A 14,244-nucleotide genomic window follows, 5' to 3' on the forward strand; every position below is an offset into this window, starting at 1 on the left:
AGATTTAGATTACCTTTTTTTCATCATTATGCGAATTCCAACCACGAAATTTATATTTTCCGCATAAATAACAAACGAGAAACAGCGCCCGAGTGCGAATATGATTTTCCTAAATAATTTATCGAATCGAAATCTATAGATCAAGTTAAAAGTTTGGAAATTAGTCGCGCAAGTTTCAAGCACGCGAGAAGCCAATACAAATTCTTACACGTTGCAATTGTCGTCTTCGTCAGTGAGATTGTCGTTGTCTGGCAAGTTAACGAAAGACCGTGATCAATTCGTAATTAAAGCCGCGAACGGTTCGATATCGCTGCGTAAAAGAGCCTTCGGGGAAGCTGTTTGCCCGCGTATCACGATAAAGAATTCATTAGCGGGACCCTCGGACCGAAATGAAAATCTCAGAGAAATTTCCGCTAAATTTTTAAACGCCCGATAACCGTTTCGTGTTTTTCTTCAATTAATCGAGACCGACCGCGCGAGGCTTACCGAATAATTGATCGCGACGTATTAACTCTACGTTGAACGATTTTCCTCTCTTAAACGAATTTTCTTCTTCCTGCAGATTTTCTCGTTTTCCGTTTTCTCTCCTTTTTCTTGTATTCTTCTTTTCCTTTTCTCCTCTTTACCTTTAGTAGTTGGGATAGATGCATTAAGTAGATAGGGATCCTGCTCTTTCTTTTTTTGTTTTTAATAAAATCTTGTAGTTGCCAGTGATCGATAGCTTTGTCTGCTACGAAACGTATTCTCTATCCGAATTATAATTTTTGTAATTTCTTTTTATAAATTTATAATATATTATATATTAATATATATATTATATATTATATATTATAATATTATATACGTCGGAGATGAAAGGGCACCGAATTCCTTTGGAATTCCTTTGGAATTTTGGGAAAACCCCTTAACACTTTAATCTAGACTCTACCATAGCCGTAATTAAGCAGTTCATTCAATCCGATTGTATTTGTTCGAGATTTGTGATAATGGGCTTGGGCTCGAGGCGACAACCAGTCGCCGAACGTAGCCGCGGTCAAGGGATGAACGCTTTGCCTAACAAAAGTATGGAGTAATGGTATGGCTCTACTTAAAAAGAAATAGTTGTAGCGGCACTCGACAGTAATAATTCCAACGGTTTCTGTCCTGTGGATCGCCACACGCAGATCCTATTCTTCGGGTAAGATGATTACCAGATGTAGACGCATCTCCACAGTACATGTTCAACTAGCCTGAGGACCCGTTACAAATCTTAAGATTTAGTTAACTAAAATTCTTTAAACAGGTAGGAAAATAGGGGAAATCTATTTTTTTCACGAAGGACGCTTCCTCCTAACAACTTTCTCTCAAAGGCGGTTAGCATCCTTCTTTAACTACCAACATAGGAATTAACCAATTAACAGGAACGTCTATTTCCCTCACTTTCCGAACGAAGGTTTTCTTTCCGAACGAAGGTTTTCCTCGATGAATCCGATGATCTCGTGTCCTTAGACACACCCCATCATAGTTTTCCTCTGCAGCATCATCGTGACGGAAAGTCATTCTCTCTTGTGAGGTCTGATTAGCGAGTTACATAGCGTCTTTATGCTCGGTGAATATTTTTACATTTTAACAAAGAGCTAGTTTAGTAATACTTGTACCGTAGACATGTAAATCGAATCCGACTTAGACTTTGGAAGAAAGTACATTTGTTATCCAGTTGACCGCGAATTCGTTATCGAATCTAAGACCATTGTCATTAGTGTTTAATCACCGCGGTTACTTGTCAATTCTGCAATATCAACACTTGTACTAATAATCATATTTGTACTAGTAAATATCTTCTCTATTGCATAACAACAATGTCTAATCCAAATGAAGATTCGTTACACGCTCCTAACCCTAATCATAATGTGAACCCGACATATATATATTATATATACAGGGTGGTTGGTAACTGGTGGTACAAGCGGAAAAGGGGTGATTCTACGCTAAAAAAGAACTCGAAAATGTAGAATAAAAATTTCTTTTTAATTTTTTTTTCTTTTTTTTTAATTTTTCCATCGAGACAACGATCTACAGTGAGATCCGTTATAATATACCGCACGCGTACCGAGCGAACATTCAAAGTCGATTTTCTCGAAAACAAAGCCTCAAACGAAAAATTTTTATTTTACTTTTTCGACTTCTTTTTTCGCGTAGAATCACCCCCTTTCCGCTTGTACCACCAGTTACCAACCACCTTGTATAATATTTGACGCAGAAATAATTTGAGCAGATATTTGTGGAAATACCTTGCCAGAATTACCGCATAAAATTAATGTTACCTGTTCTCTTGTCACAGGATTGGATGTTAATCAACTAGATGATTGGAAGCGGTAAGTTTTCTCCAAGTTTGTCTCGGAATGACAACTCAAGCGACCAATTCCACAGGCGCCGAGTAGCATTCCGTTTACATAGAAAGTAGTTTAACGTGAAAATTATGATGGACAGATTACTAGCTGAAATGAAATTAGCTCTCCAACCCCTTAGGCGAATTAAGAAATCGTTGGGAGAACGATGATCTTCGCGATTGTTTCATCCTGAAACCAGTAGTAGGAATTGTTTGACCATTTCAATCATCTTAATAGCTCGAGGATTAATGAATAAGGATTAATGAATATTTCCGTAGAATTTTTGTTTGAAATGTGAAACATTATGGCGATGGTTGAGGTGAACAGCCTGTATAAATCACGTTATTCGAGCGGAGAAACGACGATGATTGTTCGAACTCATAGCAGTATTCAAATTTGTGAATAAATATTGAACCTGATCCTGCTGTTAGGTATCGACAGATTATATTACAAAATGGAGTTTCTTGCGGAATCAAACTGTTGTACCTTGCAGATTGTATTACAAAATAATGTTCATTTACATTCATTGGAATAATTATTAGAGAATTATGATTTCACTACGTGACATTAAATTTTTTCCAAGAGTTTAAGATATTTTAATATGTTTTATATAGCACGTATAATATAATATACAGTAATATAAGTATTTTGCAGAATATAAGCAAATATAAATATTTTTATATTTTATTCACGCGTATTTAGAGCCTGATAAAATAAGGAAAAATTAATGAATTTTACGATAGTTTAGAACATTAATTTTTCATCCTAATATAACACCAATTAATACACGATCTGTACGGCGTACGGTGATGCAATACACGTTCTACGATAGCGTGTTAGGATTAGCATAATTAATACGGGTAATTAATAGTTACTGTACCTATCAGATACATCTATAATGGTGTTCATCGCAGAAATACATCAAACGAAATACTTCTTGACGATGAATATTGATTTCGATTCGATACGCCATTTGATATTCACCTTACTCGAAATAATAGCCCATAATTAGAACAATACCTATTCCTGTACCAGTAGTAATACTGCCATATTAAAGTATTGCATTATTTTCAAGTACCAATATAAAGTATTTAGCAAGTGCTTTGCATTTTCAAAACAAACATCGATAACGATTTTTTATCATTTTTCGCGACAAAACTTTTTTCGTCCTCGTGCATCATGATGATGCATGGGCAAAAATTTTTCGCGAATATTTTATCAGTGTTGTAATTTGCTTTTATAATTTACTAAAGAAACGGCTAATTTGACGTTGGGTAAATAGGTGCGGTGCAAAAAATGTTAATAGTCGGAACGTTGGTCGAAGAGGAAGATTTAATGTCACATGTGAGATTAAAACTGCAAATATACGTAATATATGTTAAAACAAGCAGCTGCGTGAAATATAAAAAACAAATTTGAACCATTGCTAATCAAAGTTACGGAACATTCTTTATCCCAAATAAAAATTCACAAATATTTCTTCCTCGCAAATCTGAAAGAATTGCAAGATTCAAAACTCAAAGTTAATTTCTCTGATTTCTCAAATACGACACTCAGCCATGCATAATTGATTAAAAAGTTGTTCTTAACAGAAATGAAAATATTCACATTTAAAGTCAGGAAACCATTCGAAAACTACCTACTAAGTAGAGCCTCTGCCTTCTTCTTCGAACAAATAGACGCGTCGGAAGTTTCGCGAGTTGGAGGAATTAAAAAATTCAGAGTTAACGCCTGGACTAATCTCAGAGACGTTTCAAGGCCGAAGCGTAGCTTCATGCAATTAATAAGGAGGTGAGATGGTTGGTGATAAGGCAGGGAATGGAATCAACGCTATAAATGCCTATGGGAAGGCTGTCTAACGACCGACAATTAAATCCCCGTCTCAGTCGGAGGCCAAAGAGGAAGAAGCGTTGCATTATGTATACGAAGCTTGGAGTTTGAAGGGAAAGCAGACGGTGCGGTACGGCGGTGAGAACGAAGTCGAAGGAAAAGAGAAAGAGAAAACACGAAAGAAGAAAGAGGAAGAAGAAGCCGACAGCCGAATGAATACGATATTGTTGCTATCCGCAACACGGCCGCAAGTTTTGTTCGTTGCAGCAGCCTGCAGCGGCCCTCCCTTCCTTCGTCCTTCCTCCACTATGCTTCCTCCACCCTCACAAATAGCAGTTTGACTCGACTATGGAATAAATTAGCCGTGCTCCGGCTTTTCCTGCGAACGATGGAAAAGGAGAAGTTGCGCGTCAGAAAAAGTGAGAGATCGCAGCTCGTAGGAAGGGATGCGAACTCAAGAGAAAGGAACGGGGGAGGGGATGGGGTGGAACGGACGGGATGGTTGCTTATCAAGAAACAGGGGTACTTTGTCCCTTAGGCGGTCCTTAATAATAAATTCATATCTCTACGACCTCCTGCTCTTCGTTCGTCTTCTCCTCCACTACGTTTCTCCTGGTGTTCACCCCATACAGTATCCCCACCAAAGGCAGATCCTGCAACCAGAATTTCACCCTTGGCTACGGTAGTAGCAAACTCTCCCTCTCAGTTAGATTACAAATCTCTTTTTTATGCCGCTTAATAAAACTCGTCTGACATATCTCTGACTTCTACCACTTAATTTCGGCCCCCTTTGTCCATCGAGCCGACCTTTTCTCCCTTCGTTCTTCCCTTCTTTTTTGCATTTCCTTCTTTCTTTCTCTTCGTTGATTTCCTTTACTTTCAATCGTTTTTCCTTCTTTCGTTTCCTTCCATTTTACAGTCTTTTTCCTTAGATGTATTTACCATCGTATGTGTCGGTGTTGTTCTTACGTCTGCCTTCATTCTACTCGTTTGAAACCTGTTCGACCTGTCCTCGTTCAACGTTCGCGGGGAAACGAGCACCCCTTTTGGGACTCCCATGGGTTCCGGCAAGGTTATTTTACTCCCTCTACCACAAACGGAATGAATTCGAATTCCTTTCGAGTCTCGGTATCTCTTTGTGGCCGATGTTTCAAGAAGGAAGATCGATCTCCTCGTGAAGGACAAGACCGCGGAAGATAGACGAAAGGTCTTGTCGGAGTAGTAAAGTACGAAAAGATATTATTGTTTCCGTTATCATTCTTCTTCTTTTTCTCTATTCGTGATTTTCAATTAAGAATTTAATAAATTTTATAAATATATATTTTATATGTACTAACTTGGAATTTTTTAACGAATGGAAATTTGTTATAGTAATCCGATACGTCAATTACAATTTCTTCGTAAGAATGACGTTGCGGATAGTCTATTAAAAAATTGGTAATATGGATATTAATATTCTTTATGCGTTGTCGTTTCCTAAGCATTATACTTCGCATATAATCGCCACTGAAAGAGAGGATAATGCAAAGGGAAAACAATAAAAGGCAAAATTGAACTTTATTGCATGAAAAGATACTCCGAATTATAAGCGTGAGACGGAACCAAATGAAAACACGACAGAATAATCAAGGGAAGAATTTAGACAACTAAGTCTGAATAATTACGAACAGGTTGGTGTGGTGTTTGCCAACCCCAAGGAATAATACCTTTATACCCCTTTGTTTCGTGAAAGCGGCCAATTAGTAAGTAATATTCGTATCCAGAGGGCAAAAACTCTCTGAGCTATTGTGTGACTTTTAAAAATCTCGCCAATTAGAAAGCAATTTCCAGGAACACGCTGAGAATTTCTCTCTGGTATATACCGACGCTATATTTACGCTTGTTTTATTTCCTCCTCCTTTAGCTCCTTTCTTCTTTTTCTTTTTATCTAGCAAAGTTATTTTTGCGTATGCATTCACACTCCACTCGGACGAAATTAAGGTTTCGCTACAAACGTATCTCTTATTCTCTTTTTTTCCAAAATTTTATTTTGATTACCTCTGCTTTATATAGCTGCCAAATTACACTCTCAGAAACCTGTGCAACTTAGCTGCGCATCCGATGTTTAATATTCGACATTAAAACTTTACCTGAACTTTCGCTTTAAAGTACATAGCCCGTCTAATATCATAACGGCTGAACGGCATGAAATTCAATATCGACATATTCACATTATTTAACATATGTATTTTAATAGAAGTGCGTTCGCCTAACGACAACAGCACAGTATCGACACTTTTCCTTATCGATAGTAACATGGATGTTTTGCTGGTCATGTAACGATCGTATGCCATTTGTATGCTGCTCGCACGTTGACAACTGAGAATTCACTGCTGATACTGCGTTGGTGACGAATAGGATGGATCAAACAAAATTGATAAAATAAAACATAAAAAAAATAATTCAGATTCGACATCAGCAATTTTAATGCAATATCTACTAGAAGGAAAAAGGGAAAAAATAGTGGTTTAGATGAAATAGATACATTTTTTTAAGTATAGCAGCAACTGTAAAAAAGCTATCATCTCGAATTAGAGCAATAACAAAGAAACAAATTGTTTTAACAGTATCACATATTGAATTAGGAGAGATAGATAAACACCGAGTAGAAAAAGATAAAGAAAGTAATATTTCTATTTTAAAATCTATAAAATTTGTATACTATAAATAAAATTTTATAGTCTTGCATTTATCTTGAATATACTGTCAGTTTTTCAATGGGCGTTATTGCTTCTCTAAATTTTGTATTTCGTTCGTGTATAAAATTTTCTACACTTTTTAAAAATATCTGATATCGGGTAGTTGACATTCGAAAGTACTGATGGAACTTCTGTCCATCTCTAATTAACTTTTTTTATATAGTACATGAAATTTACCTTCGTCTTTTCTTAATTTCAAACTTTTCTACTAACTTCCGTTTTCTGTCATCTTCTTGCTTATCAAGTAACAATGCTATTATAGTCAATTCTTGGATTGTAAATTTCGAGATTTTTATTAATGTGGGGAATATTGGGAATATGGACTCACGCGCTGCCGATGCGTGGACAGCTGAACGTTGTTGTATTAGTACTGTACCGTTAAATGGACAATACTTGTGAATATGTCGATGTTGGTCTAACACCGGTCAGGCGTTGTGCTGTCAGATGGTCTAACTTAATTCTTTCAGTGATCGGAATGTGGTTCATTTAATTCTTCTTTTTACTATTTTTAGTTGTCTTCTACTTTCTGTTTATATCTCTCTATTATAATGAAACTTGCGATACATTTTATGGGTCAACTATGCCATATATTTAAAAATATCGACTCTTTAGACAGGGTAGAAGGCAACGATATATCTAAATTTAATGCAATGGCTTGAAATATAAGATTCGAAGCACGGCATCTTTTCCTACTGTTTATTTTGAATATGATATTGTTCTAGAAATCCTATTTAGACGTTAAAGTGATTAACAGCGAGTGTTACAGAATATCGATATCATTGTTCTGATATACCTACGTTATTAGATTATACGTACGAGTGTCCCTAATGGCCTTTCTACGATATTTAATCAACTAAGCTTGTGCGTCCAATAACTGCTAATAATCAGTGACGATTCTCGAACATGGTCCTATAACGCATTCGATTGTTCGACGTGGTTTTCAACGGCGAGCTAATTTCAGCGTCCCTTCTATCACATAACACAATAATTCAAAATTACAACTACACCTATATTGTGTCGAGTCGACCACTTGGAATACATATAGTTGGCGATGCTAACATAGAGATCTATGGTCAAAGACTGAACGCATATACGCCTTCCCTGATCAAATGGCACTTAATATTGCTGTTGTTCATATTCAAATAACATTAGCTAGTTCACCGGATGGATTATTGTTGTTACCGATATATTGATCAGTTTCCTATTGACCTTTGTATATTGTAGGCTTGTGGCTGTTGCAATAATTAGGTCGCGGTCATTATTAGCCCCGCAGCCAAGCGAAAAAGACGAACTCGTCTGTTTTGTAACAGGAAACTAGAGAAACTGATATCCCGATTGTTTGAATATGCTTGGTATGTTAGGAAATGAGTAATACTTAAAATAATCTGTAAACTAAAAATATGTGAATCTAAAATTTATGAAACAATCGACGAGGTTTAGCAATAACTATAAAACGAGTAGGTGACGAAAGATGAAATTCCCTTTAACTTTGTCGAAATTGTACACCTTCCTTTCACATCTTTGTGGGCACGTTGGAAATGTTTGATGGACAAGCTCGTGGGTTCACGAGAGGAACTAACTACGCAGCCACGGATTTCCACGAATCCGGACCGCTTTCATCCGGTTGGACAGAGGTAATCGCCTGCAGGGATCACTGGCAGCCTTTTTCTTGCCGGTAGCCTTTTATGCTAAACGTTCGCTTCATTTGAATGTCGCTAATGCGAAAAACCGATGCATACTAATGGAAAGCGGCCTCCTCGCTCTTTCTCACCCCCTCTCGCTGGAGATACCGGTTGAACACACCGAAATCATCCTTCCGAGCGCACGTGTTCGTACGTGGCGTTCACGTTTGCACAGCGACTGCCCATTTCTCCATCGGCTCTTTATGTCATATGCATATATTAGGCGAGATATACGCGCCATTTCAGAAGAAGCTGCGCGGTAAAATTGAAGATACACTATTTCCACAATTTCCGATGATGATTACCTAATTCCAGTGCTAGACAGTGCAACGGTAAATAAATAGAAAAGTAAGGATTTCGTGACAAGTTTTGCTAGGTTTTGTAATATCAGTGTTTTGTCTCTAATTCCCCGTTGTCTTCCAAATTGCTTTGCTCAATTTGGTATTTAATATACCTATTTATTCAAATGTTCCACGATAATTTACATTTACGTATTCAATCGCTAATAAGAAAATATGAACTTTCTTTAAAAAAAATAGTGTTTTTTGGGAAAATTGATTTTTCTATTAAAAGCGGTTCTAAATAAAGTTTCTCGATCACGAAAATCAGTTGTAATCATTCGGTATCTCAAATCTAATGGTGTAACTGTGCGGTAGTCAAGAATAGTGGTGCTTCCGCGTGATTTCGCGAACGATTTAATCACGGATTAATAGGTCGCCGCAAAAGCGATCCTCGAGGTTTCTAGGGTGGTTAATTAATTGCGTGTATATATTTGCCGAGGAAACCCGAATTAGTGAAATCCGATTTAGGACCGAACGTTTTGACCGAGGGACGTTCTGCAACCAATCGCTCAGCGTGTCTCTGTAAATAGTATGTCTCCTCTCGTCTCGTCTTCGTCTACTTTGTAAACACCTTGCAGAACGACTGTACACCAGTGCTTCTCAATTTTTGTTATCCCTTTGCACTTTACAATCTCCAATATGATACAGCACGAAATTTTACAGACCACATTTAAACATTCAGCAATTTATGGAAATAACTTTTATAAGAAGTTAAATATCAATCATGTATTTGGATCAAAAGTATGAGGTACTCGTTTGAAATTCGATGAACGAAATGATATCAACAAATATACGGTGTAATTGTTCTAATGAAGAAAGCAAAATTTGGCTATATGTCAAGGAATAAAACGCTTTAATTACGAAAAGAAGGAAATTTAAAAATTGCTATACGAGGAAGTAGGCTAAATAAATAATATTTAATTAGGATTATTTGGTATACGAAATAGCAGAGATAACCTAAAAATTCTTTACACGGAGAGCCGACAAAATTGTATCTTGTTTGCGAACCACTGGTATGCTCACCGCAACGATCCGTCATTAGCTCGACAAACGTTCCCGCGGGATATTTTAAAATGCGAGTAAACAAACGACACTTACTGTACAAACGAATTGTGCCGTCGGTCTCTCCACGTGGATTTTTCGCGACGCACTTGTAGCTACCGTAATCCTCCTCCTGAAAAACAGAATAGTAACAACGTCAGAATCAAGCGTCGATCAGAGTTGGCTTTTAACCAAAGTTGTGTTTACACAATAGTCAGTTATTTGACAAAATCCGAAAAAATGTTATGTGAAAACGAACGATAGAGGTAAGAAATGTATGTTAGATGAATATATCAATCGATCCGATTATATTTGCTCGCATTTTCATTTTTCTTATGTTGTGCTTACCTTATGCACAATGATGTTTTGCGACGTTTGATAAGTCAGATTTTTGTGCAAGTATAGAAGTAGGATAAAAGTGTTAGAATTAGATAAAAATGTTTGACGATGCTCTTAAAATGCAACAAAGAAGATAAAAAATGATAGGAAGAAGAAGGAAGAAGAACATATTATATTCTGTCATTCTGATGACATGAAGAAATTTCTCTTTTACACGATTATCTTAAGGATATCCTCTACATGTACGAAAATAATCTAGGAATAAATTTCGTGAGATATCACGAAACTTTTCAAATATCACCTGTTGGCTTCGCGGCTCTTCATGCCGACTAAAGGCAGAGTTCCGTAGGTGAGCATTTTCCTCTGGAATCGAAGCCAATCTTCAGAGTATTTCACAAAAAGACAATCTTGAAAATTTCTGCTCGTTTTTGCAAAAGAGGCATCGCGGTACTGAAAGTTTCGTCATCATTATAAAAAAATTGTTTCGAAAAAATTAATTTTAAGTTTCGTGTTGATTAAATGTCTTTTACTCCTTCCAGTCAGTACTTCCATGAAGTTTTACACATTTATTTTTTAATACTCTGTATATGTAACAAGGGAAGTATTTTTTGCTTGGCTGAGGATGTGACGAAGGAAAACTTTTTATGTATTTTTTTTCGTGAACACATTTGTAGTGCAACTATATTTTCGCAAAAGAATTGCATATCTTTGTTAAACAAATGACTCGTGTAAATAGCTCTCGAAACACGATTCTCAAAAAATATAAAAAGTTAATAACGATGGCTAATAATAACAATAATTACATTTAATAGGCTATGAAAATTAAGATGTTCTTGCAAGAAAAATATCGATTTCTCGGCTGTTTATTATACATGAATAACCAACCGGTGCGAGAAAAAATACGGCAAGAAATTACTTAACAAGGGAAAAAGACCACACGATCTTTGTTCCATGTTATTTAAGAAAAAACGGAAAAATAGGAATTCTTAATTCAGGGAACACCGGAGAATAGAAGAATATTTGTATCGCAAACAAACGAACAAACACCCAAAAAGAAAGAACCAACCTGCCATGTGATATACGTACCTACCTAATTGCACTAAAATAAAAAGACGCAAAATTAGCAGGGAATATTTTGTTCATCGTCGAGTTATATCTCAATAATATTAATGATGATCGATTTCAGCCTATACCTTTATGCACAATTTTAGAATAATCGATACGCGATTTCTATTTAAAATCGTTACTTTATATTTTTAGTCCCGTTAAATTATCTTTATTCTTACTCGAGAAATAAATTTTGTTTCGATGAATTCATCGTTCAAGAGATGATTTTATTTCAACCTTGGAAAACGATTTTCGACGCGTCGCTTCGAGACATGTTTCAGCGAACACGACAAACGAATTGTCTTTGCCAGATGTTGCAATTCAATCGGTAATTTTTCGCGTCGATACATTGGGATTTTTGTTTCATCGAAGAGTAACGATTCGCTTCCGATCCATCGACGAGAAAACGATATTAAAATAATTAAAAGACATCGGCTGAAGTTCAACAATCGGTGAGCATTCGCTTTTGCTTCCTCGATTCTTTGACGGGACGCGATGAATGGAGATTGAAACGATTACCCGAGAAAATAGAATTTCTATGAAATGCTGTGTTTATGTGTTACTGTATTAATTTTGACGCTGTGATATTTCATTAAAAGTATATTTATAATAATCAAAAAGTATAATTGTTTATCAGAGAACCAGACTAATTGGAAGAATTATTCCATATTTTTTAGTAAAGTAGAAAAATAATAATAACAGAAGTAATGGAAATAATGGGGAACAGTATTCCATCTCTGGCTCTCATTCATTTTATTATACAGAATAGTAGTCGGTCCAAGAATATGAACAAAGCTAATGATCCGCATGTATCTAACGAAACTTCTGCCATTATGGTTTTATTTCATCAAATTTTCGTAATATCTTTCTGTATTTCCAATAAATTAATTGGTGTCGTATTATTAATTTTTGTAAAATTTTATCGAAAAATACATTACCTATATTTTTTAGAATATGTGTTGGTAATCAATTTATTAAATGTGCGACAATGTCGCAGTTTTCCAAAAATTTTCAATTGCCGTCGCTTTTATACTAGTACGTTTTCTAACTTGGTCCATACCTGGCATCTAACTATGAAATAGATATACTGACAGATAACTTCAATGACGAATCTAATTTGGATAAAGTATCTTCTTTTTCTTGTTCCTTCAATTTTCTTTTCCTCTTCCTCCTTTAACATTATATTACCACAGACTTCCTGAACCCACATAAATAATGTGAGTAAATAAGTGTAGCTTATTCATGAAATGTCATAATGATTTATTCGCAAATCATGATTAATAAATGTTACCGTAAGAACATTTGCATGGCTAATAAGTCTTGTCTGCTGCGTGAACTACTTTACTTAATTATTAACGAACGTTCCTCGTGTACTAAAGTATGGAGTTTAAGCTTGATTCCTTTACGGTATAGTATAGTTGATACAAATTTGACTATTTATCATATTTATTTATCGAAGAATTTTTGTCAACTATTTTTCGAAATTATTTTACTATTTACGGATACCGAAATGTCGATACAAAAGATGAACAATGAAATCTGTTCTTACCTGCAAATCGTATATCGTAAGCGTCATATGCGTCTTGTACGAGGGTTTCTCCGGCGTCGAAGTAGTCTTGTACTTCTTGCTCCCCTGAATCATCAGGCCATCCTCCCTGGTCCAGTAATTCAAAGAAGTCGGATGAGCCTCTGTGTGGCATTCCAGTGTAACCGTATGGTCCGAGGGTGCACCAACCAATTGGTGCGGTATCCACAGCATAGGGGGGACTGCAACGAGAAAAGTGATTGATTGGCTCATAAATGTTCCAATTACTAGCGATACAAGCAGGAGTTCGCGATCGATAACCAGTCCACGTCTATAAATCTTGGCTTGAGTTTGTCGAACACGCGTCTAAGCGCTCCCCGACTCGATCACGCTCTTATGAGACGGGAACAAAGCGGTTACAGGATCAATGAAACTCTTTTTTTAACGATTGGAAGCTTTTTATATTTCATACCTTTAAATAAGTTTATTATGATACGACCACAAATAACGTATCAGATATCCACAGTAAATAAACCAGGATCGTCTGTCTAATTAAATATCGGGAATTGTTGAATAATTAAATGTTCTGTCGGAATCGTCTGTTACCTATTTTCTGAATAAATAAATTTAGCTTTTTATCAACGAGAAGACAAACATTTTCATGACATTATTTAATATTTTCGTATCATATGATAGATAATTTAAATCTTTCTACTGTAGAAGTATATTTCAAGAATACCCTACTTTAAATATCCTCTAGTTATAAACCTCTACAAAAAATGTAAAATGTAACTCATTACGATAAATTAACTATCTAACTGTCTAATTTTTTTCTGAGGGAAAACTTGATTTTGCCCGTATATCTTTTTCGTTTTCAAACTGTTTCTTACCCCGACTTGCCCTCCTTACTGTAACTTTTCTTTTTTCATTCATCAAGCTCGCGCTCGCTTTCTTCCTCTCTTTCTCTCTCGACTCTCCCATTAAGTTTTGATCTACGCGCCGCGGGCGTCGAGCAATTAAGAGCAAATTAGCGTCAAGATGCTCGATTAAAGACAACGGGCTCGAACAACGGCGGTGCCGCGGTTGAAAATGTGCGTCAACGTTTCGACCGCATTCTCATGTTGAATACGGCCCTGGTTCTCCACGAAAAAGAATGAAGACGGATGCCGGTGATATTTTATGGAAATTCGATAAAGTTCCTTGAATTAAAGGAACAAAAGGGAAGCGAGCCATTTTTTGCTGCTTTACAACACCGTGATGGATTGTTGTTTC

General features: G+C 36.2%; 1 protein-coding gene across 1 annotated transcript in view; it reads right to left on the bottom strand.

Moving 5' to 3' along the window:
• The window catches only part of LOC100741490 (lachesin-like), a 58,085-nt gene extending 44,864 nt beyond the window's left edge, over positions 1–13,221 (bottom strand). The window contains exons 1-2 of the mRNA XM_003485435.4: positions 12,997–13,221; positions 10,059–10,134 (exon numbers count right to left, since the gene is read on the bottom strand). Coding sequence (XP_003485483.4) covers positions 10,059–10,134; positions 12,997–13,206 — 286 coding nt within the window. The 5' untranslated portion in view covers positions 13,207–13,221. The remainder of the gene's footprint in view (positions 1–10,058; positions 10,135–12,996) is intronic.
• Between the last annotated feature and the right edge of the window lie 1,023 nt (positions 13,222–14,244).

The sequence above is a fragment of the Bombus impatiens genome, unplaced genomic scaffold (genome assembly GCF_000188095.3).
Source record: "Bombus impatiens unplaced genomic scaffold, BIMP_2.2 scf_0058, whole genome shotgun sequence".
Classification (NCBI taxonomy): domain Eukaryota; kingdom Metazoa; phylum Arthropoda; class Insecta; order Hymenoptera; family Apidae; genus Bombus; species Bombus impatiens.